We start from the raw sequence: 23,629 nt of genomic DNA on the forward strand, positions 1-23,629 counted from the left end.
TAAAACATTTTCAATGAATATTTAATAAATTGACAATTTAGTTTAAAATTTCAAAATATTTATAGAAGTTTAAAAACAAAAGGATGGATGCAAATTTTAGAATATTTTATAAAATTTACTAAAATTTCAAGAAAATGGATCATATCTTTAGTTTTAAAATTTTCAACTATAAATGATTAACTCTCAAATTAACCCAACCCAATTTTCTTCCCTAGTTTACTTTTTGGTCGAATTTTCAAATCGAAAAAATAAATTAAATCCAAATTATTATCTTTCTGAATTATTCCCAAATTCAAATTTATCAACTATGTTCATGTGTTAACAATTTATTGTCTAGTTAGCTGTTGTTCTATATTTGGAAAGATTGGGCTCTCATGATGTTGCATGTCTAGCTTCTTAAGGAAAATTTTCTTTCAGATTGACAAATAAAGAATCCCTTTTCTTTTTTTGTGGGAAAAGTGTTTGGGTCTTCAAAGCCTAATGACATAACAACACATATATCACCTCACTTCTTCCATAGTGTAAGGCTAGTGATTATAGTTTAAAAAAAAAAAATAATAATAATTATAGGTACCGTAGTTGGATATATGTAGTTATTACAATTATATATTGAACAATTTTTTGTTTTTGAATAAAACATAAGGATCATACCTAGACACATGGCACAGAATGACCGATGAGGCACAAAATGGGCACAACCCCCCTATAGCCCTTTTAGGATGTAACCTCTATGTCCCACTTAAAAAACACTTATCTTACAGGGGTCATTTATGAAAGAGAAAGACACAGGCTGAACATCCAATAGGATGCTCAATTTTTTTGATAGAAATTTGGATATATATATATATATTTTTTTTTTTGAGATTTGGATTTTTTTTTGTTCATAGAACAACACTAATGCTTGTGAAATAATAGTTAATCATGAGGGAGTGCACTAAAACTTTTAACCAAAAAAATAAAGGAAAAAGGGAGTGCACTAAAACTGAATGATTTTAATTTACAGTTCTATTACTGTGTACTTTCTTCCCACGGCCATGGGAGAAAGCATTCTATATTCAGTTATAATGGTGTAAATGGCCCATGAAGAGTGGTCACTACTAGTCTTTCATATGATATTTATTAAAATAAGATTAATCATATCAGTGTCTCACTTAATCACTTCTTAGTCTATATGCCTTAGTCGTTATGTCGGCAATATATTAATCCATAGTCTGAAAATGATAAAAGATTTTGATATTATTAAGCTTTTTTATGCGAATGATACGATAGATCACAGAAGGGTCCCCTTCATCTCCCTTCATCGTCATCGTTCCTGCTTTTCCTTTCTTCCATTTCTTTATCTTCTGTGAAAGTTAATTGTTCTGTCACTCTCTGAAAGATTCTGGATATTCTTGTTGCTGTTTGGCTACATTTGTTGACGAATGGGGGGTAACTTTGGAGACAGAGAAGCTTTCATGGGATCGGCAACCGGATCCGTGATGGGGGAGGTGTTGAAAAGGTTCTGATTTTTGTAGTCGAAGATGATCACTTCGGGGAACGGAGAAGCAGGGGTACCATCTCTGGAATGGAAATTCTCTCAGGTTTTCGGAGAAAGGGCGGCTGGGGAGGAAGTTCAGGAAGGTGCGCATCTGACATTTCTGTTGTTTCCATCTAATTTGGCTTCCTGGTTCTATGTATTGATCAAAATTTGAATTCAAATGAAATGGGTTTTCTCTGTTGGACAATTAAGTGTTTCATCTTCTTTCATTCGATGAATTTGTACCTTTTCTTCGTTATTTTACTTTGTTAGTGGGTTTGGGTTTGGGTTCTTTTATAGCCTCAGTGCTGAAGCTGTCACTGAACTGGCTTCAGTTCCCAGGCCTCCTTGTGCAATTGGGCCTGCATACTGGTTCTTCACTGACGATATTGAAACCGGATCGCTATCACCTGGGAATTCTAGATTTCGTTGTCTTTAAAATTTTCAGACTTATTCCCAAAAATTGTTTTGGGGAGAGGAAATAAGCATTATCTATGCCATCCAAAACCAGGTTAGTTGCTAAATAGAAGTTTCTTTTGAATAGTTTTTTCTTTGCATAGTGAACTGATTTAAGGAAGAGAAATAATTATGAACACGATAAAAGATAGGGGTTAGGCAAATCCTGTTCCATCATTACTCTCTACTGTAGCCTTATCTGCTGTTAGCTCATGAGCATCCACGTCGTCTCTCATCACTTTAACCCATATTTTTTGGGTTTGATTTGTCCTTTAGACATGTCCAATTTGCTACATGGTGCTTTTTCTCCGATGCATTTATTAGTTTTTTTGTTCCATGTGGTGAACATCAAAATACAAATATAAGAAATGTTTGTGTTGCTGAAGGTTAGTATTTTCTGTTCTGCTAAAAATAAGTATTTTCCCTTCTGCTTAGGTGTACATCTTCCAACTATAGCAGTGTTCCAGGTCACTAGGGACTGAGATAAATAGAACAGCCTAAGATTGTGATAGGCAAGTATTACATAGCATTTGTTGAATTATGTAAATGTTTGTTGGCCTTGTATTATGAGTTTGGCTCTCTGCTTGGTCATATAGTTCCCGAATATCCTATTGTCTTTTGTGATTTGTTCCCTAATTCATCTGTTTCTTCCCTTGAGAAAATGAATGTCAAAAGCAAAAAATATCTCGTTTTATTTTTTATTTTGTGTTCTGATAAAAAATCATTCAATAAGCATTTAGCAGTAAAATCTCAGACACCTAGGTGCCCCAGTGTGATTGGAGTTCAGGCACTGTGTCTTTTTTCATCTTATTTACACTCCATGTATAGATTGAAACCTTATGGTGGCCTATGTTGGTTTACACTTCAGGTTAACAGAGAAACATTAATATATAACTATGTGTGTGTGGAGAGAGATCATTGGTGCTATATGAGGCTGCATGCCACATTGACCAGTAGAGTGCTGCTGTTGACTTTCTATTTTATTTTCAGCTGACATTATATCTGCTATTGAATTTGACAAAACTGGTGAACATCTTGCTACTGGTGACCGCGGAGGAAGGGTCGTCCTATTTGAAAGGATAGATGGAAAAGGCGTAAGCATGTCCTCTTCTTTGACCATACAGTCCAAATTATCATAATAATTGAAAGTGTTCATTGCTAAAAGTTTGCTACATGCAGTGCACTTTGCGGAAGGATCAGGAGGAAATGGATTATCCTGTTGCGAGGCATCCTGAATTTCGCTACAAGACAGAATTCCAGAGTCATGAACCAGAGGTATTTCTCTTGGTGATGATTAGAAAGGAATAATGGGTAATCATAATTCTGTTGTATGTGCTAAACTAAATCACCCTTTTGCAGTTTGACTACCTAAAGAGCTTGGAAATAGAAGAAAAAATTAATAAAGTGCGGTGGTGTCAGACAGCCAATGGTGCACTTTTCATTCTTTCGGCAAATGATAAAACCGTGAAGTATTGGAAGGTGAGTGAACTCTTTACGAATATATTCTCAGAATAGCCAGTTTCATAAGAAAATCTTGAAGTTCCCTAGTATCTTTCTTATGTCAGAAACTTTTTATGTCATTTTGGAATTTTGAACATGACACAAAATTTCACGCTTTATTGGACTGAGATTTCCTCCGAACTGAACCTGCCATAAACAAGAAACTTGGACTCTAATTTTGCATTAGTCAGAAATTTTGATTAGTTTTATGACTCCTAAGACTAGACCTAACTTTTTTTCCCCTATGACAAGTTGGCATCATTATCTATTTGGACTAGAACTAGCTTATTAAGAATATATCGGGTTTTCCCCAATCTAACCCATATTGACTCAGATCATCTATTACGAGCTTTTTTTTTTTTTTTTTTTTTTATTTACATTTACTGGTCTATTAAATGGTTGGGTTTGACAGTCTGTCGGCCTTAGTAAGCCTCAATAAACTAAAGATGGGACTAAAAACAATTACATGTGTGTGAATCTGGGGTTGGCACAAATATGCTAGAGGATGAGGGGGAGTTGACTGTAATTGGTCTGACATGAAACAAAGAGATGACTAGGAGTGCAACCAGGCCAGGTTGAGCTGGGTTTTTTAAAATTCCAGCCGAACCCTAAGTCCCTTAACTCAGCCCAGACCTGGCCCTGATTGACTCTGGTTAGGCCAGGTGGCCCTAATTTACTCTTGCAGCCCCTATGTATGTGATGTATATCAAGAGAGGTTCCAGCACAAATATTCAATCCGGAACAAGCCCAAATCCTAGTCTAATGGGTAAAATTAGTAGCCTAATGGGTTATATGTGTCATGGGCTAGGAATTTTATGTTTTCAATTGTAATAGGCCTATCTTGAAAGCCCATATATGAGGGATACGTGGCCCTTTCGCATTCAACTAATTAGTTGTATTTAGTTCTCTAAAGTTATTAATTCTTGGGGATGTCAATAGGTTAGTTTCATTGTTTGTTGTGAAATTAAAGATTTTGAAAAGGCATGTTGGCCATTAAGTCTAGGAGGATGTTCCGATGAGGTTCGAGAACCCTCTCAGTCTCTCTATAAAAGTGCTCCCTATAAGCATTTGAAATCCGAATTTGAATGAAATTGAGTTTTACAATTCTTCTGTGAGAAAAGAGCTGCAGTGAGATTCTGTTCCTGGTGAGAGGCTGGGGTGGTTGGTGAGATACTAGCATAGGCTTGGGGTGAGACTCTTCAAGTCATATCCTTCTTTTTTATTTTTATCTTATTTCCTCTATTCTGTCTCTGCAATTTTTTGTGAGTATCTTCAGTTTGTTTCAATTTAGTTACTCCTGTTCTTGTGGGTTATCTGAGGACATCTTATTGCTAATCGTTAGTGCATAATCATTAGAATATGAGTTAATACTAATTTACTGCAGTCAAAATAGATCGATGATGCCCCTGTTTTTAATAACTTTAATTTGTTTTGGACTTCTCTGATCAGCAGCATCTGTTCTATTTTGAGTTATGAAAAATCCTCTTAAATCTGATCACTTTTGGTTGCTGTGATCCTGTTATCTTGGACTGGTTCTGAACTTATTAGAAGGTTAAACCAGACTCCATTAGTATGATATAACTATGTATAATTATATATTTACATATGCACTATGTATAATTATGTATTTAGTTATATATTTATTTGAATAGGGCTTATCTGGGCCCAGCGCGACCCCGGGCTTGGAAATCTCAGCTCTGGCCCAGCTGCAACCTGAAAAGCCCAACCCAGGCTTTGCCGGGCCAAACTTACATCACCAGAAATGAATGTACTTGAAGATGACCAACAGGGCAGGATTTAGTGAGAAAATACCCATACAATAAAAGAAATCCATAAGATATTGCTCTCGACACTCGACAGAGTAGAATGCTGAACTCATGTGGCTAACAACTATCAGTTGATAACGTTTTGTTGGGTTGAGTTTAACCAAATTTGTTTTTTTGTTTGGTTTGTTATTCTCGAATAATGAAACGCATAGTTCTTTGGATAACTGGTTTGGTAAGTATTGGAACCTCACTGTATCATAATTTGCATTAGTCAATAGTCAGGATGTGATTTATTGTGCTTGTAAAGAATGTTGCCTTCCTGTACACTTTTTCTTTTTTGGTTCACACAAGGAATGGGTGATATTGCTCCAATACTTTGGGCGACACCGATTCCCTGGGTGTGATGGCGGTGTGTACAGGGCACAGGTACTTATCTTCTGCTTGTGTGATTTTTGGACAGGTTCAGGAGAAGAAAATAAAGAAGATATGTGACATGAATTTAGATTCTTCAGCATCCGCAAGAAATGGAAAACTTTCTGGTCCAACTGGAGCAGCACCTGACTTTGTATTCCCCCCTGGAGGGTTCCCGTCTCTTCATCTGCCAGTGGTAATCGTAGTCAACACTGGCCTAGTGATTTGAGATTCTTTCCTTTTTCAATATTTTTGATGAAATGACGAGGTTTATTGTAAAGACTAAAGAATTCTACCTCCAAAGAGGGAAAATGATGGACCGCAACCTCCCCCAACCCCCAACCCAAGGATTACAGCATCAGTACCATCTAGTTACCAACATTACTGAAAGTTACATCAATGCTATCCTCCAAACAGATTCGAGGCACTGCATGACTCCATGCTTAAATATCTGCTGCCTTATTTATAGATCTTGAATGCCAGGACTGGTTCATCTGAAATGCTATTGGTCTAAGTCAGATGAGATGAGACACCTATAGTAGTGACATATGTGATTTATTAGTTTCCATTCCTTCATGATATGTTTGATTCTGTATTTATGTTCTTTCTAAAGTTAACCCTGTTCTTCTTCCCTAGAAAAGTTTGTCTTTTGTTTTTTTTGGCAGATCCTTCGTTGAATTTGCTTTGAACATGACACTGTATTTCAGGTTTTTCATCATTTGCATATAAAGAGTTTTTCTTTTTAAAGGGGAGAAAGATGGAGGACTATCCTTTAGATATCCTACGAGTTTTAGAGGAAGCCCCAAAAGGAAAGAAGCAAATAGGAAAGAAAAAAAAAAAGGTTCCATGGCTCTACCTCCAAAACCAAAGAACAAAAACAAAGCCAAACATGGTATGTTCCATGAACGCATACAGCACTCTGACAGCTTGCCACAGCCAGCAGCTGGCTCAAAGAGCAGAATAGCTACTATCCAGCTCATACACCATAAAGTATTGCCCTTGAACAAAAAGAAACCAATGAAAATATTAAATGGTGGATACCTCCCCCACCACACCCACACCACCCAAAAAAAAAAAAAAAAAAAAAGAGAGAAGAAAATATGTCAGAATTTTGAGGGCTGTCCTACAATCTAGCCCTTGTCATGAAAAGCCTACCTGCTGACTATATTTTTAAAGTGAACTACTCCCTCTTCACCAGCACATGATTCTTCGTCAGGGCTCATGGTTAACAAGCTAATGGAGAGACAAAGACCTGTTGGGAATAATCCCATATTGGAAAACTCTGGGACCTTGGATGCCTTCATATACCAGTTGGGACTCTCCACCTAATAGCTTAAGCTTTTGGACTGAACACTTCAACATGGTATCAGAGCCACTAAGCCCACTAATTTGATAATACACTTGTTGTACGGTCACCCAAAAAAGGGCCACACATGCCATGTGTTTTACCACCCAAAAGAGGGGCCACACATGAGGGGGAGTGTCGGGAAAAATCCTATATTGGAAAAAATTGGGACCTTGAATGCATTCATATACCAGTTGGGCCTCTCCACCAAAATTTTAAGCTTTTGGGGTAGATACTTCAACCAGACCCACAAGAAGTTTGTATTCAAGGTCCTTTGTTGACAGTGCAGTGTTCTTGTTCATTCTGAATAGTTTATGATTAAAGCTAGTGTCTCTTACATGCTTTTGTTCTCTTGTCTACTTTGTTAACATACTTGATTTTAATTTTTAGACTTGCCATTAATTGGATAGAGTAATTCGATAGAGGGTGGACCTTGATGCAACGGTAAGGTTGCTTCATTGTGACCAAGTGGTCATGTGTTTGAATCAAGAAACAACCTCTCCGCGAAGTGGGGGTAAGGCTGCGTACAATATGGCCCTCTCGAGACCTCGCAGTGGCGGGAGCCTTGAGCAGTGGGTACACCCTTTTCTATTTCCATTAATTGGATCCAAATTTCTGGTAGATATATTAATATTTTGAACTGATCAGTATTTGAGAAATAAATCTTGCCCTACAACGTATATTCTAGGACTATTGTAAGTTCTAAATTATGTCATTCATGACATCATACAGAGTTATCGATTCTTGAGGTTTCATCATGGTGAATGTGTGTCTACTTCAGATATATTTATTCAAATCTTGAATTGTTTGTCTGTCTTCCTCTGTCCATTTTGATCTTGTGTTCTCTCTGTTCCTTGTTTAACTTAGTCTGAACTCTTACCAAATTGCCAGTCTAGACTGTTTATCGGGTTTCATTTTGGCCATAAACTTTTGGTTGGTCATTTCCTTGGACATGCCCTTTGATGTATGATGGAACTCAAAACTTCAGAAACTAAATTTTGCGTGGCTTCTTCTATTCAGATTGTTGGCCGTGAGACACACCTTGTTCCCAGATGTCGAAGAGTATATGCTCATGCACATGACTACCATATTAATTCGATTTCAAACAACAGGTACGGTTGAGACTCTCAAAATATATATTCCATTTAAGGTAATATATATATAATTTTTATTTTATTTTATTTTTTTATCTCAATGATGTAGCATAATAGTGTTGTCATATTTGTATGCATATTGCTGATCTGAATATGGATGCCTATCGTTGCACTTTATCAATATTGTATAGATATGCTTCAATATAGTTTGCTGTTGATGTTATATGTATATATATATATATATATATATTAATGTTACTTGGTTTGCATTGTTCTGTTTAAGGTGCTATTCAATTCTTGTCATAGCCTCTGTCTTGTTGACGGTCTAGGTTCTTGCTGAAAGGGATTCAGGGTTGTTACTGTATCTGGTTTCACATCCTTCTGCTTATCTGTTCTGGAAGAGTAGAATAGTTGTCTATAGCTGGGTCATTGGTATACCTGTAAATGGCTTACATGTTACATCATCATGAGAAGGATAGAGATCAACATGAGTTTCTCATGTACACAACTGAAACCAAATAAATTTTTGTTGTTGCCGATGAAAAAGGACTAAAGATTTAATAGATCTTTATTAATGTGCAGAGTATCATTATCTTTAAATATATTACCTCTTCTGATGTTGGCCAGAAACAATATTTAATATTTTTGTAAGATAAATAACTACACATCTGAGGTACAAACTAATTCATCAGAAAGGGCTACATTTTTTCTCTGCCAACACCCCCAGCTAGCTGACCAGCATCAGAATTAGCAGATATCAACCTCCAATAAAAAGAAAATTTCCCCTTCGAGCAAGAGCTATAGCCTTCTTGCTAAGGCGAAGATATCTCCAAGGTCCTTTGAAGTCTCAAATCAGACTGAAGCCAACCAGTCACTGATTTGGAGTCCCCTTCAATGATAATATCCATCCAGCCATGATCCAAAGCTACATCTATACCCTGAATAATAGCCTTCAGCTCTGAAGAAATTGAGTCTGCTGTACTAATACGTCCTGGGGAAAAAAAAAACTTCATGATATCTGAACCCTCCGGATTACCTGTGGAGCTTACAGTTACACCTACAGTTAAGCTTACTCCAAATTCCAAAATGATTATGGTTCTGTTTTCCTATCTCATTGAGTAAATAATTACTAATTATTCACAGATTCATTTCAATTTGGCATTGTTGGGATTTTATTATTCTTCCTGTTGCATATGGAAAACTTATGTCACTAGACTAAATTATGATGGTTGATCTGTGAATTTTTGAACTTAATCCATGTGTGTATAAGGATATAGTTTGCATTGTAATATGCTAAAGAAAAAAAGGAAGTCAAGAAGAGAAGAGAGAAAGGAGAGAGAAGGAGAAGAAGATGAAGAGAGGAAGAAGAGATTGGGCGGAAAAGTTGGGGAGCTTAGGTCGATGCCTCTCCCCTATGTTCACTAACATGGGAGAAAATAAAGTAAGTGATGCAGATCTGAAGACCTACATCCGTAGGAAGAAGGCCAACAAGAGTAACTAGCATGTGGCCTTACCTTGTTGATGCTTATTAATTTCATACTTAGTTTTTTCATGTTTTATGTCTTAGTTTAGTTCCAATTGAACCATGGTCCATGTTGGTCCAATATCGGTTCAATTTAAGTGGTTAGAAGTTATTACTTTTACTTTTACTTTTTACTTTTCTAAATGGGGGGATCAATTCACTTTTGTAAGTGATGATGGGTGAAGACTTTTCCACCTTTGGTAGGTGGGGGATGAAGATTTTTCCACCTTTGGTAGTTGGGGGATGAAGACTTTTCCACCTTTGGTAGGTGGGGGATGAAGATTTTTCCACCTTTGGTAGGTGGGGGATGAAGACTTTTCCACCTTTGGTAGTTGGGGGATGACTTTTCCATTGTAACTTTAAGAGGTGAGGATTTTTCTACTTTTGGTAGTTGGTAGGTGAAGACTTTTCCAACTTTAGTAGTTGGAAGGTGAAGACTTTCCTACCCCAACTTTAATAAGTGAAGACTTTCTACTATTGTTAGTTGGAAGTTGGGTATGTAATGTTTTGTTGAGTTGGTCCTATAAATAGGGATCAATTGTAAGCATTCAAGGAGAACTCAGAATTTGAAATCAAAGTTTGCTTATGCAACTCTCTTCTTGTGTTTGATCAAGAATCTCTTGTGTTTGATCAAGAAATCCCTTGTGTTTGATCAAGGTAGGTTGGTGTTTGATCCAGTCGATCCACCTTGCGGTGTGAAGCCCGGGTGTTATATTATTGTTTATTGTTCCATCTTTTTTTTCATCTTTCAACAAGTTTTAGCAATATCCTATTCTCCATATCTAGAATTCCCTATTCTCTGAGAAAAGATCCTACCCTGGTACTGTTTTGAGCTTCCTCAATTTCAGTATTACATCAATTGGTATCAAAGCATGGCAGAGAATGAGTCACAGTGGCCGCCGCCTCCACCTGATCCAATGGCAAAAGTCATTGAAATGTTTCAACAACTCTCTGCTGATCAAAAAACTATTAGTGAGAGGTTACTGCGACTTGAGAACCAAAGTGTTACTCCAATACAAGGCAGCAATGTACCATTCGAGAGGGAGGACAGGTATCAACTACAATCTATTGTGCATCGTCAACATAGGAGAAGTGCTGAAAGGGCACAACAAAGAACCCCTACAGCACCACCTACCTTTGAGGAGCATGTAAGATCTTATTTCAATGGTGATCTTGAAGCACCCCGTCGACGTGCTGATGATTCACAAAAAGTCAAGCTTGAATTAAAGGAGTTCAACGGAAAGCATGATCCACAGGTATTTTATGATTGGTTGGCTGCTTTAGATGACTATTTTGATTGGTATGAGTTGTCTGAGTCACGTAAGATGAGACTAGCACGTACTAAGCTAGTTGGCTCAGCCCGCGAATGGTGGAGAACTGAAGAAAGGGATCTAGAAGATCGTGGTAGAGCTCCCATTACTTGGGAAGAGATGAAAGAAGATCTTAGTGCCAAATACTTACCACGACACTTTAGATCACAACTGCAGGACAAGCTTAATACTCTTCGTCAAGGGAGTATGTCCGTTGCAGAGTATATGGAGCAGTTTGATTCACTCTATTCACGCACTGGCATCAGGGAGAATGAATTACAGGTACTTTCCCGCTTTCGTTTGGGTTTGAGATCTGATATAAATCGTGCTATTGGCGTAGTAGATGTATCCAATGTCAGGGAATGCTTCGAGAAGGCAGTACATGCAGAGGAGTTACTAGCTCCTACGGGTAGAAGGTTTGGATATCAAGCTAGAGAGATCACAAAAAATTTTTCAGCAAAAAATCCTACTTCTTATCCTCCACGTACCACACCTTCTCCACGTGCTGATCACAAGGGGAAAACACCTATGCCTAGCACTGCCACAGTGCAATGTTTTCATTGTCAGGAGAGGGGACATTATGCCAAAAATTGTCCTACACATCACAAAGTAGCAGTGATGGTTGACGCTGACGATACTCCTGATGAAGATAATTCCCATATCTTTCCAATTCCATTGGAAGAAGAAGACGAAAATGTTGATTATTATGATGGGGCTGAAGCAAATGAAGATGACTCCTATGGAATTCATGTGGTTTCTCGCATATTGGTGGCTGAAACCAAAGGCGAGGATTGGCGACGTACATGCATATTTTACAGCCGCATGCGTTCAGCTGATCGCACTGTTCAGGTGATAGTTGACAGTGGCAGCTGCGTTAATGTTGTCTCTGAGTTGTTTGTGAAGAAAGCACATTTGAAGGTAGAGAAACACCCGCAGCCTTACAAAGTATCCCTACTGAATGGCAACACTTTGGAGGTCAATCAGCGATGTTTTGTTCCACTACAACTTTCTCGATATGAAGAAAAGGTATGGTGTGATGTTATTCCTATGAAGCTAACTGATGTTCTTTTAGGGAGACCATGGATGTATGATAATGATGTTCTCACTGGCGGAAAGAAGAATCAGTGCATATTTACCTTTAAAGGGCAGCGCACTATACTTGAGCCTATCAATGTACCAGAGGAGATGCGTAAGAGACAGACATTGAGGACTAACCAGAAAGCCACCACCGATACCAACAAGATGCTAGTCCTTCCACAGAAGAAGATCTTAGCTGTTCCACAAAAGCAGTTTGAGCGAACCAGCCATGATACAGGCATGATATTAGCCCTGGTTACTAGAGAGGTCACTCCACCACCAACAGTTCAGCTCACACGGCCTATTAGAGAGCTTCTAACAGACTTTTCTGATTTAGTACCTGACGAGCTACCTAATAAGCTCCCTCCCATGCGCGATATTCAGCATGCTATTGACTTGGTACCTGGGTCTGTGCTTCCCAACCTTCCAGCTTACCGTCTCAGTCCTACAGAACACACTGAGCTCAAAAGGCAAGTTGATGAACTACTAAAGAAGGGGTTTATCATTGAGAGCCTTAGTCCTTGTGCTGTACCAGCATTACTTACTCCAAAAAAGGATGGCTCATGGCGTATGTGTGTCGACAGCAGAGCAATCAACAAAATAACGGTTAAGTATAGGTTTCCCATACCACGACTTGATGATATGCTAGACATGTTGTCCGGTGCAAAGGTCTTTTCAAAATTGGACCTTCGAAGCGGCTACCATCAAATTCGTATTCGGCCAGGAGACGAATGGAAGACCGCCTTCAAAACCAAGGATGGACTGTTCGAGTGGAAGGTCATGCCCTTTGGTCTGACGAATGCACCTAGTACATTCATGCGAGTTATGACACAGGTACTTCGTCCATTTATTGGTCGATTTTTGGTTGTATACTTTGATGATATCTTAGTTTACAGCAAGCATCCAGATGATCACATCGACCATTTGAAGCAAGTCTTGAGGGTGCTCCGTATGGAGAAGCTATACATTAATCTCAAGAAGTGTTCCTTTATGCTGCCCAAGGTTGTATTCCTTGGTTTTATTGTCTCCTCCAAGGGGGTTGAAGCTGATCCTGAGAAGATCAAGAGCATCACCAACTGGCCTACCCCAAAGACAATCACTGAAGTCCGTAGCTTCCACGGTCTAGCCTCATTTTACAGGAGATTCATTCGAAATTTTAGTGCAGTCATGGCACCTATTACCGAATGTATGAAGCAGAGTAAAAGCAAGTTTGAGTGGACAACAGCGGCGACAAAAGCCCTCCATCTTATCAAGAAGAAGATGACGGAGGCCCCGGTATTACGCCTGCCAGATTTTAATCGTGTATTTGAGGTGGCAACTGATGCTTCGCATATTGGGTTGGGAGGTGTGCTGATACAAGAAGGGCACCCTATCGCTTTCTATAGTGAGAAACTCAACGATGCCAAGCGACGCTACTCGACTTACGATTTGGAGCTCTATGCTGTCATCCAAGTGTTACGCCATTGGAGACACTATCTTATTGGTAAGGAATTTATTCTTTACACCGATCATGAAGCACTCAAACATCTCCATTCTCAGAAGTCAATCAGTCAGAAGCATGCAAAGTGGGTTGCTTACCTGCAAGAGTTCGTCTTTGCGATGAAATACAAGGCTGGTAAAGAGAACACGGTGGCTGATGCTTTAAGCCGAAAAGTTCTCACTATCAATACTTTTTCAGCACATGCCGTTAGTATTGATCAGATACGAGATGAGTACGCATCTGATAAGGATTTCAGAGTTCTATATGCAGAGTTACAACAAGGTGAGCAACACCCTAAATATTCTGTCCACAATGGTTATTTGTTCTTCGGAACGCGATTATGCATTCCAGACTCCTCCCTACGACATCACATCATAAGGGAGTTACACGGAGGAGGTTTGGGAGGCCACTTTGGCAAGGACAAGACCATCATACAGGTGACTGATCGGTACTACTGGCCACACATTGCAAAAGACGTAGATCATGTCATCAAAAGGTGTCGAGTCTGTCAACTTGCTAAGGGGACCAAGCAGAATACAGGCCTCTACTCCCCACTACCGGTTCCTCATGCACCTTGGCTCGACATTAGTATGGATTTTGTACTTGGGCTGCCACCTACAAGAGAACGGTACGATTCCATCATGGTTGTAGTGGATCGCTTCTCTAAGATGGCTCACTTTTTGCCATGTCGAAAGACCTTTGATGCCTATCACATTGCAAAGCTCTTCTTTAAAGAGGTTGTTCGACTGCATGGGCTGCCAAGTACTATTGTCTCTGATCGTGACGTCAAGTTTATGAGCTATTTCTGGAAGACATTGTGGCTAAAAACTAACACAAAGCTACAGTTTTCAACTGCATTCCATCCACAAACTGACGGTCAGACAGAGGTTGTTAATAGAAGTTTGGGGAACTTGTTGAGGTGCTTAGTCCGAGATTATGAGAAGACATGGCCAGCAATCCTTGACATAGCTGAGTTTGCCTACAATAGCTCTGTGAACAGGACAACGGGGCGCACACCATTTGAGATATTACTTGGAATTCAGCCGCAACGCCCAATTGATCTTGTTCCACTCCCACCCCAGGCTCGAATCAGCCTTGAAGCTGATGAATTCTTGCGCCACATCACAGAGGTGCATGCAAACGTGCGACGACGTATTGCCTTAAGTAATGATGTCTACAAGACTACAGCTGATCGTCATCGTCGTTATGTGGAGTTTAAACCAGGAGACATGGTTATGGTTCGCATAAATCCTGAGAGGTTCCAACCTGGTGTTAACACAAAGCTCCATCCAAAGAAGATGGGTCCTTATAAGGTGCTGAAACGTATAGGACCAAATGCTTATGTGCTCGAATTACCTGAGGAAATGACCATAAGCGATGTCTTCAACGTAGCTGACCTACATCTTTATGTGGGACATCATTCAGATGATGGTGACCTGGAACAAATGCTAAGGCTGCCCCAACTTACACCACCTCTTGAAGATGTTATTGAAGAGGTTTTGGATGATACTTACAAAACCACTCGTCATGGCACCGGTTATCACACTTTTCTTGTCAAATGGAAGGGACGACCACGGACTGATTGCACTTGGATTCATGCTGATGACTTCAAGCGACTCGATCCTGACTTATATGAGCGTTACATGTCTTTCACCCATTCGTCGGAGATGAATGTTTTCAAGTCGGGAGGAGCTGATGCAGATCTGAAGACCTACATCCGTAGGAAGAAGGCCAACAAGAGTAACTAGCATGTGGCCTTACCTTGTTGATACTTATTAATTTTATACTTAGTTTTTTCATGTTTTATGTCTTAGTTTAGTTCCAATTGAACCATGGTCCATGTTGGTCCAATATCGGTTCAATTTAAGTGGTTAGAAGTTACTTTTACTTTTACTTTTACTTTTTACTTTTCTAAATGGGGGGATCAATTCACTTTTGTAAGTGATGATGGGTGAAGACTTTTCCACCTTTGGTAGGTGGGGGATGAAGATTTTTCCACCTTTGGTAGTTGGGGGATGAAGACTTTTCCACCTTTGGTAGGTGGGGGATGAAGATTTTTCCACCTTTGGTAGGTGGGGGATGAAGACTTTTCCACCTTTGGTAGTTGGGGGATGACTTTTCCATTGTAACTTTAAGAGGTGAGGATTTTTCTACTTTTGGTAGTTGGTAGGTGAAGACTTTTCCAACTTTAGTAGTTGGAAGGTGAAGACTTTCCTACCCCAACTTTAATAAGTGAAGACTTTCTACTATTGTTAGTTGGAAGTTGGGTATGTAATGTTTTGTTGAGTTGGTCCTATAAATAGGGATCAATTGTAAGCATTCAAGGACAACTCAGAATTTGAAATCAAAGTTTGCTTATGCAACTCTCTTCTTGTGTTTGATCAAGAATCTCTTGTGTTTGATCAAGAAATCCCTTGTGTTTGATCAAGGTAGGTTGGTGTTTGATCCAGTCGATCCACCTTGCGGTGTGAAGCCCGGGTGTTATATTATTGTTTATTGTTCCATCTTTTTTTATCTTTCAACAAGTTTTAGCAATATCCTATTCTCCATACCTAGAATTCTCTATTCTCTGAGAAAAGATCCTACCCTGGTACTGTTTTGAGCTTCCTCAATTTCAGTATTACATCAGTAAGATTACATAAATGCCCCTTACTAACATATAATACATATATGTGCGTATTTCCATTCTATTTCCTATTCTACCCTCGCTATATGTACTCTTACACTCCCCTTCAAGCTGAAGAATAAATGTTATAAATGAGCAGCTTGCTCCAGAGGGTATGGAAATAGTTGTCATGGCATCTAGGCAATATAAAGTGTTAGAGGGGGTCCAGACCACTGTTAGTTAAAACGCGTTTAAAACGCGGTTGCGTTTTTTTGCCGTTTAAAACGCGTTTTCCCCTATGCTATCATACATTACGGAAAAAAAGGGAAACGGAAAAAGAATCCGTTTTAAACGCGTTATCCGTTTTTTAAGGGTAAAATAGGAATTTTATTAAAAAAATTAATTAATTAGAAGAAAAAAAAAACCTATTACTAAAAGTGAAGAGTGAAGACAATATGGTACTTGGTTTTTGGTTTTTAACTTCCATACTATCTATAGGAAAAAAATCTCATCTTCTTATAGCCCATTGAGTAAGGAGAAGCGAAAGCTAGCAACATCTCATTTTCTTGTATCCCATTGGGCTATTTTATCTTGGGACTCCTAGAGCTTTTGGAACATTAGATGCATGTATACATGTAATAATCTCTCAAATTGCATGAGTATGCTACCGTTTTTTTGGTTTCGTTTTTTTGAAAACTACACGTTTAATACTCAACTGTTCGTTTTCGTCCGTTTGTTGTTCTCTATTTTTTTGACCATTTTTTTACCGTACCGTTCATCGTTTTTATCTGTTTAAAACCTGTACCGTACGTTTCTGTTTTTTTGCCGTTCCCGTTTTAACTAACAGTGGTCCATACTCAAGGCACTTGGATGCCTAGGTGACACCTTGACAAATATGAGGGAACTGCAGTGAGTTGATTTCTTTGCTGAACACATCAGGTAATTGATTCTCTGTCTTCACAAAGGGAGTGCAAATGTAACCAAAATCAATTTTTTCCTTGATGCAATGCCGATCACCATCAACGTGTTTTGTATGATCATGTTGCATAAGATAATGAGCTATGCTAATGGTAGACTTCTTGTTATAGTACAACAGCATGGAGCCCTCGGTCTCAAGCACAATTCCTTAACTAGTTTCTTTAATCATAGGAGTTCACAAGCTCCATTTGCCATGGCTTTGAACTCCACTTCTGCACTTGATCCAGCCACCATATATTGCTTTTTTATTTCTCCAGATAGTTAGGCTCTCACCGACAAAGGTGCAATATCCTTATGTAGACTTTCTATCAGCAACAAAGCCTACCCAGTTACCATCAGTGCACCCATTGATTTTTAAATGGTCATGTCTAGTGAATAATATTGTCATTTTCTTGGACTAGACTTCAAGTATCTGAGAATACGATGCACACCATCTTCTCTGTATGGCAACATTAAAAAAAAAAAAAAAAAAAAAACTTTGGTTGTTTTTTTTTTTTTTTTGGAATACATTTAGACGGAACATGTATGTGTTAACGTGCAATATCCTGATGTAGATCTTCCATCAGCAATAGAGCCTACCTAGTTACCATCAGTGCACCCCTTGATTTTCAAATGGTCATGTCTAGTGAATAATATAGTCATTTTCTTGGACTGGACTTCAAATATTTGAGAATATGATATGCACCATCTAAGGGTTTGTATGGCAACATTAAGAAAAATGGAATACATTTCTCCGGAACATGTATGTGTTATCCGGTCTATTTTTGTGTTTTTAAATTTTTTTTAAAACAGGTCAAAAAAAAAAAAAAAAAAAGAAATAATTTTGAGAACTAAAAGAATCTCAAAAAAAAAAAAAAAATTCCAGAAAAAAAAAGTTGGGACAAAAACGCGCATGAAAGGGGAAATTTTCATGAATCTCACAGCTCCAAACTCTAAAGTCTCTCAATCCTCTCAACTCCACCACCGCCGCCGTCAACGCCGACGTCACCTCCAATGCAATTCAACCACCACCACCTCCACGAGAAGATATACTCTATTAATATGCATTCCATATATTTCTATTTTTTGTAGTGCTAGAAATGTTTTTCTAGTTTTGCCATAGAACATTTTCTTGTACAGAAGTACTGCAAAATGTCAGAAACATAAAAAAATGTTTCTGACTCGAAACAGTAATTTGGAATAGAGACATTGCCATACACACCCTAAATGCCAACTCTTAGGCACTTGCATGAACTAACTCACTACCTCAATGACATAAGCAATGTCCAGACGAGTAAAGGAGAGAGAGATTAACCTCCCCATCAGTCTCTATTACTGCTCTGCAGCAAGTAGAAGATGTCCATTATCGTCACCTGGTTTATAATTTTGATCAATAGGTGAGTCGGTGGGTTTACGACCCAACATCTTTGTCTCCTTCAGAAGGTCCACCACAAACTTTCTCTCACAGAATTTTATGGCCTTTTGTGATCTTGACACTTCAATTCTCAAAAAGTATTTCAAGGGACCATGGGCTTTAATCTCAAATTGTTGAGTTAAGTAGGATTTGAGTCTCTTTATTTCTTCTTGGTCATTCCTAGTTAAAACAATACCATCTATATAGACAGTTAAGGTTGTAATTTTACCACTACCTTGATGGATGAATGGTGTATGGTCAGCCTGACTCTGGGTGTATCCAATCTTTAGAATAACTTGTCTAAATCTCTCAAACCATGCCTTGGGATATTGCTTAAGATTGTAGAGATCTTCTTTAAGGCAGCACAATTTACCTTTAGCTGTGGGGAATTTAAATCCTGGAGGAACTTGCATATACACTTCTTCTACCAAGTCCCCATGGAGAAATGCATTGTATACATCCAACTGACAGTGGCCAGCCCTGGTTGGCTCCTAATGATAAAAGGACTCTTATTGAGTTATGCTTAGTCACTGGAGCAAATGTCTCTTGATAGTCAATTCCCTACACTTGACTATATCCTTTGGCTACCAACCTAACCTTATATATTTCAATGGTACCATTTGATCAGTGTTTGATTGAGTGGACCCATCTACAACCTACTGGTACCCTTCCTTTTGGAAGGTCAACCAGATCCCAGGTATAGTTCTTCTCAAGAGCCTTCATCTCCTCACTCATAGCTTCCTTCCACTGGGGATTAGTCATAACCTCATTGACATTCTTGGGAATAGGAGTTGAGGAAAGAGCAACTAAATAAGAAAGACTTATAGGAGAGATTGCATCATAGGAAACAAACTTGGCTATAGTCTATAGGGTTAGTACAAGCTCTTGTTGCAATCTAACTTAGAGGGAAGAAAAGAAGTGTTACCTGACTCAGGAAAGGGAGATAGAGGAAATGGATCTGAAGAGGATTGTTGGTATGTCTTCCTCTCTCTTCTTTTGTATACAAGTAACTCCTACTCACCCCCCTCAATACTAGGTTCCCCTTCTATACCAACTTCTCCTTGTTTTGATGTTGTCACATTATCTACATCCGCATCCTTGGGTTCCCCCACATCATAGATAAAGGGAGGAATAGGCAATGGGTGATGATCAACCACCTTCTCACTTTCACTTTCACATCCACTCTCCCCCTGAAAAGGTGGCATGGAGGAGAAAAGAAAATGCACAAACTCAAAGAAGGTGACATCATTGGAGATAAGCCTCTTACTGGAAGATGAGTGGTAGTATTTGTGGCCTTTTGTGGCAGGAGAGTAGCCAAGAAAGATACATTTGAGGGCCTTTGGATCAAGCTTAGTATGGTCAGATTTATTAATATGAACATAGCAAACACACCCAAACACTTTGTGAGGGAGAGAAAAAGCAGAGGCATTGGGAGACAAGATTTCTGTAGGAGATTTAAATTGAAGGATAGTGGAAGGCATATGATTAATTAAGGTGGCAAAAAAAAAAAAAAAAATCAGACCAAGGGGTTTTAGGGACATGGATGCCAAACAACACACTTATAGCAATTTCTAACAAATTGCAAATTTTATTTCGCTCAACCACCCCATTCTACTCGGGGTATCAACATATGCAAGTTGATGAATAATACCATTATTAATAAAAAAAAATATTTGGAGCCCTATACATGTATTTACTCCCTATATCAGATCGGACAATCTTAAACTTAGTGTCAAATTGGGTGCATACCATATGGTAAAAATTCTTATAAATATCATAAATGTCACTCATGTTTCAACAGAAATACCCAATTAGTAGTATGTGAGCAATCATCAACAAATGTCGCAAAATAGCTATAACCAAACAAAGAAGTGGTGGGAGCAGGTCCCCAAACATCAATGTGCACAATATGAAAAGGAATAGAAGACTAATGACCATGGTAAGAATAATGAGACCGGATTTTTTTAGCGAATGCATATGGTTCACATTGAAACACATAGGAACTAGAAATAGAAAAAAAAGAGGGGTAATTATTCTTTCATAACAAAAAAAAAGGAGGGATGCCCCAAATGCCGATGCCAAAGCATCCTAGCATCAACAATATTTCTGTCACCATGCCCATAAACAAATAATTATGCCTCTTCCAAAAAAGATGGCCTGGAATAAGGGAGGTGGAGCCTGTTCTCTTCACGTCCATTGCCAATAATACTTTTTGTCACCAAATCCTAAAAAAGACGATGAGAAGGGAAGAAGGTAACACAACAATTCAAGGACTTGGCTAAATGACTCACTGGGAGGAGATTAGTAGCAAAATTTGGGATCTGAAGAGAAAAAGCAAGGAATATGGAGGAAGTAACATGGACGCTACCTTTACTAGAGATAGAAGAAGTAATTTTAACTTTATCTTGATCAGAGCAAATAAAATAGGAGTCATAATACTGAGACATACCGGTCATGTGATTGGTAGCACCATAATCAATGACCTATGAGGAGGAAGTTGCGGAATTAGAGGCATGAAGGGTAGAGGCCGAAGTATCTAACTAAATGAGGAAAGACGTAGTTGTGGGAGAAGAGCTGCCCAACTGTGTCATTACCTGTTGAAAGGCTGCAATATAATCTAGTGTGAGAGAATAGCTGTCCGCCTGTGGTTCGGAAGCATGCCCCATGTGCTTAGTTGCGGCCATCACAATGTGAGCCTTGACTTCCCCTCGTCTACCACCTCGCATGCCACCAAGAGTCTATGGGGATACCCATGAGGATCCCTATAAGTCTCTCTAGTGTGCCAGAATTTACCACAATGTTCACCCTTGAGTCTTTCTTTGTCATCCCCATGGCTCAGACCTTGTCCTTGTCCTTCACCACGCCAACTTTGTTGTAATGTAAGAGGCTAGGGAGGATCTCTCTAAGGCTAGTGTTGGTTCCATGGCCACCCGTCCTATTTTTTGGCTTTGCAAATAACCGCACACTTCATCTGGAGATGGAAGAGGGGCTTTACCCAATATTTGTACCCAGATTGGTTCATATTTTGGGTTTAGTTCACCAGGGAGGATCAAGACATGCTCCTTCTCAAAGGTTTTATAAACCTTGGCCTCATCTTCAGGGTTGGACAGATGGGGAGCTCTGTAGTGGTCATACTCATCCCAAGAACCAATTACAGACGGAAAGACTCAACGACGAGTAGACTTCTTGCGGCTCAGCTCGTCTGACTACGAGCCTAATCCTTCCGATCCCTAATCTGGAATCCCTTTCTTAGCTGTAGGAGGCATTGAAGGATTAGTGCTTGAGCACAGATAGCACCTTTTCTGTAACCCAGCTTCCCACGATTTCGTGGGGATAATTTAACAAAAGTGAGCCTAATCTAGGTAGTTGTTATCATCCAACTTGACAATGGATATCTAGGCATTGGTATTCTCTAAAGTGTACGTGTTGGGAGGAACACCATTTGTTCCACCAGCTGAGGCTTCCATCAGTCCACAATTCTTTGACATGATGTGAAGATATAGATAGGGAGCTGGTTTGATACCCACACCAGAAGGGGTCTACACACAATACTCAAAAAATTTCTTCCCGAATAGAGGTTCCAGCCAACAAAATATATCACAGAACTTGAAAAAAAGAAAAGAAAATCAAAGACGAGTGATTGTACAAGGTGGGAACCATTCTACTACAACCCACTATCTTTAAAGGACGCAACTCAGCCGTAGGTAACCATCAAATGGTTCAAACACAGCAGATACATCAAGAGCACAGCCAGCATTGCAGCAACTGGCGGTATCACAGGTCATCACGGGTTGGAATTGTAAACAGGCAACATATTTGCAATGGAGATCAACAATACTTGAAAGAAGACCCTAAGGTGATTCTAGGAAGATTGGACCCACCTCCAACAGATGCTAATCGAGAGAGATAAAGGCACTCAAACCTTCACCTTGCGATAAGTGTGTTCTGCTCCTTTGCTTGTTTATTTGGCTTCAAATGCTTCAAACTCCACCATCAAATCTCTTAGCTAATGGTTGAAACTCTAATCCATTCTTCTCACATGACATAACCTCTTCCGGAACCATCTGTTATTCTAGGGTTCCAAGTCTAGAGGAAATGGAAGAGAAAGTGTTGTTGGTCGACTCTCAAACCCGCTCTGATACCAAGTTCACACTCATAATATGCTAAAAGCAACGAAGGAAATCAAGAAGAGAAGAGAGAAAAGGAGAAGAAGAAATTGTGCAGAAAAGTTGGGTAGCTTAGGTTAATGCCTCTCCCCTATATTCACCAACATGAGATAAAATAAAGTAAGGTTACATAAATGCCCCTTTACTGACTGTAGGTACCACGGACCTCCGCCCCTGCGGGATCATCGCCGATACGGCACGTAGCGTGTGTACACACGCTAGGGTTCGACCCTAATGAGATGAGATGGTATCCCCTGGTCATCAAATGCAAAGGGGGGATACACGTTATGGGAAAAAGGGAGTCGCCACCTAGAAAGGGTCTAGGACCCATAAATGTCTCCCCCAATCAAGGGAGAGAGACTAATGACCCTGATGGATAAGGCTGGTTTGCACCAAGATTCTGGACAAGTGTCAAGTGACAGACTGGGAAGGTGTTAGGCACCCAGTTTGCCCGACCCTAAGGCCGGTCTCTTTTTGTTTGACCAAAGTTTGTTTGTACCCTACTAACTAGTCCTAAATCTAGGTCACTGAAAACCCTAATCTAGGTATCTAAGCATGACATGTGAAAACCCTAAACCAAGTGTCTAAATTATGCTAGCTAGGTTATGATGCAAATGATGAAATGATTACGCTAATTAAAATAAGCCTGAATGATTTAATTAATGTATTATGAATCTTAGATTAAGCTAATTAAATAGGCCAAAACCTAGGATTAGTTTAGCAATTTATGAAACCCTAAATTAAACTAATTCAATTAATTGAGCTTGACCTAGATGAATGATTAATGAACTTATGAAATCCTAAATTGAACTAATGGGTTTAATTGAGTCTAGCCTAGATGGATGTTTAATGAAATTATAAAATCCTAAATTGAACTAATTAAAATGATTAAACCCAATCCCTAGTAATTTGTGAAATAAATTATTGCAATCCTACTTAATCTAATTGGTAAAAAGATTTTTAAATTAAATGGGGCCTAATAAAATTAGAAAAGTTAAATGGGCTAATTA

At 39.0% G+C, this 23,629-nt stretch overlaps 1 protein-coding gene across 1 annotated transcript; it reads left to right on the forward strand.

Moving 5' to 3' along the window:
- The first annotated feature begins 1,111 nt into the window (after positions 1-1,111).
- On the forward strand, positions 1,112-17,536 carry LOC122073953 (serine/threonine protein phosphatase 2A 55 kDa regulatory subunit B beta isoform-like). The gene is made up of 7 exons (XM_042638687.1): positions 1,112-1,620; positions 2,963-3,066; positions 3,152-3,247; positions 3,332-3,451; positions 5,699-5,845; positions 8,015-8,106; positions 16,945-17,536. Exons 1-7 carry the CDS (start codon positions 1,521-1,523, stop codon positions 16,958-16,960), a joined length of 675 nt encoding a protein of 224 aa, XP_042494621.1. The 5' UTR covers positions 1,112-1,520; the 3' UTR covers positions 16,961-17,536.
- Positions 17,537-23,629: the final 6,093 nt, after the last annotated feature.

The sequence above is a fragment of the Macadamia integrifolia genome, chromosome 3 (genome assembly GCF_013358625.1).
Source record: "Macadamia integrifolia cultivar HAES 741 chromosome 3, SCU_Mint_v3, whole genome shotgun sequence".
NCBI lineage: Eukaryota > Viridiplantae > Streptophyta > Magnoliopsida > Proteales > Proteaceae > Macadamia > Macadamia integrifolia.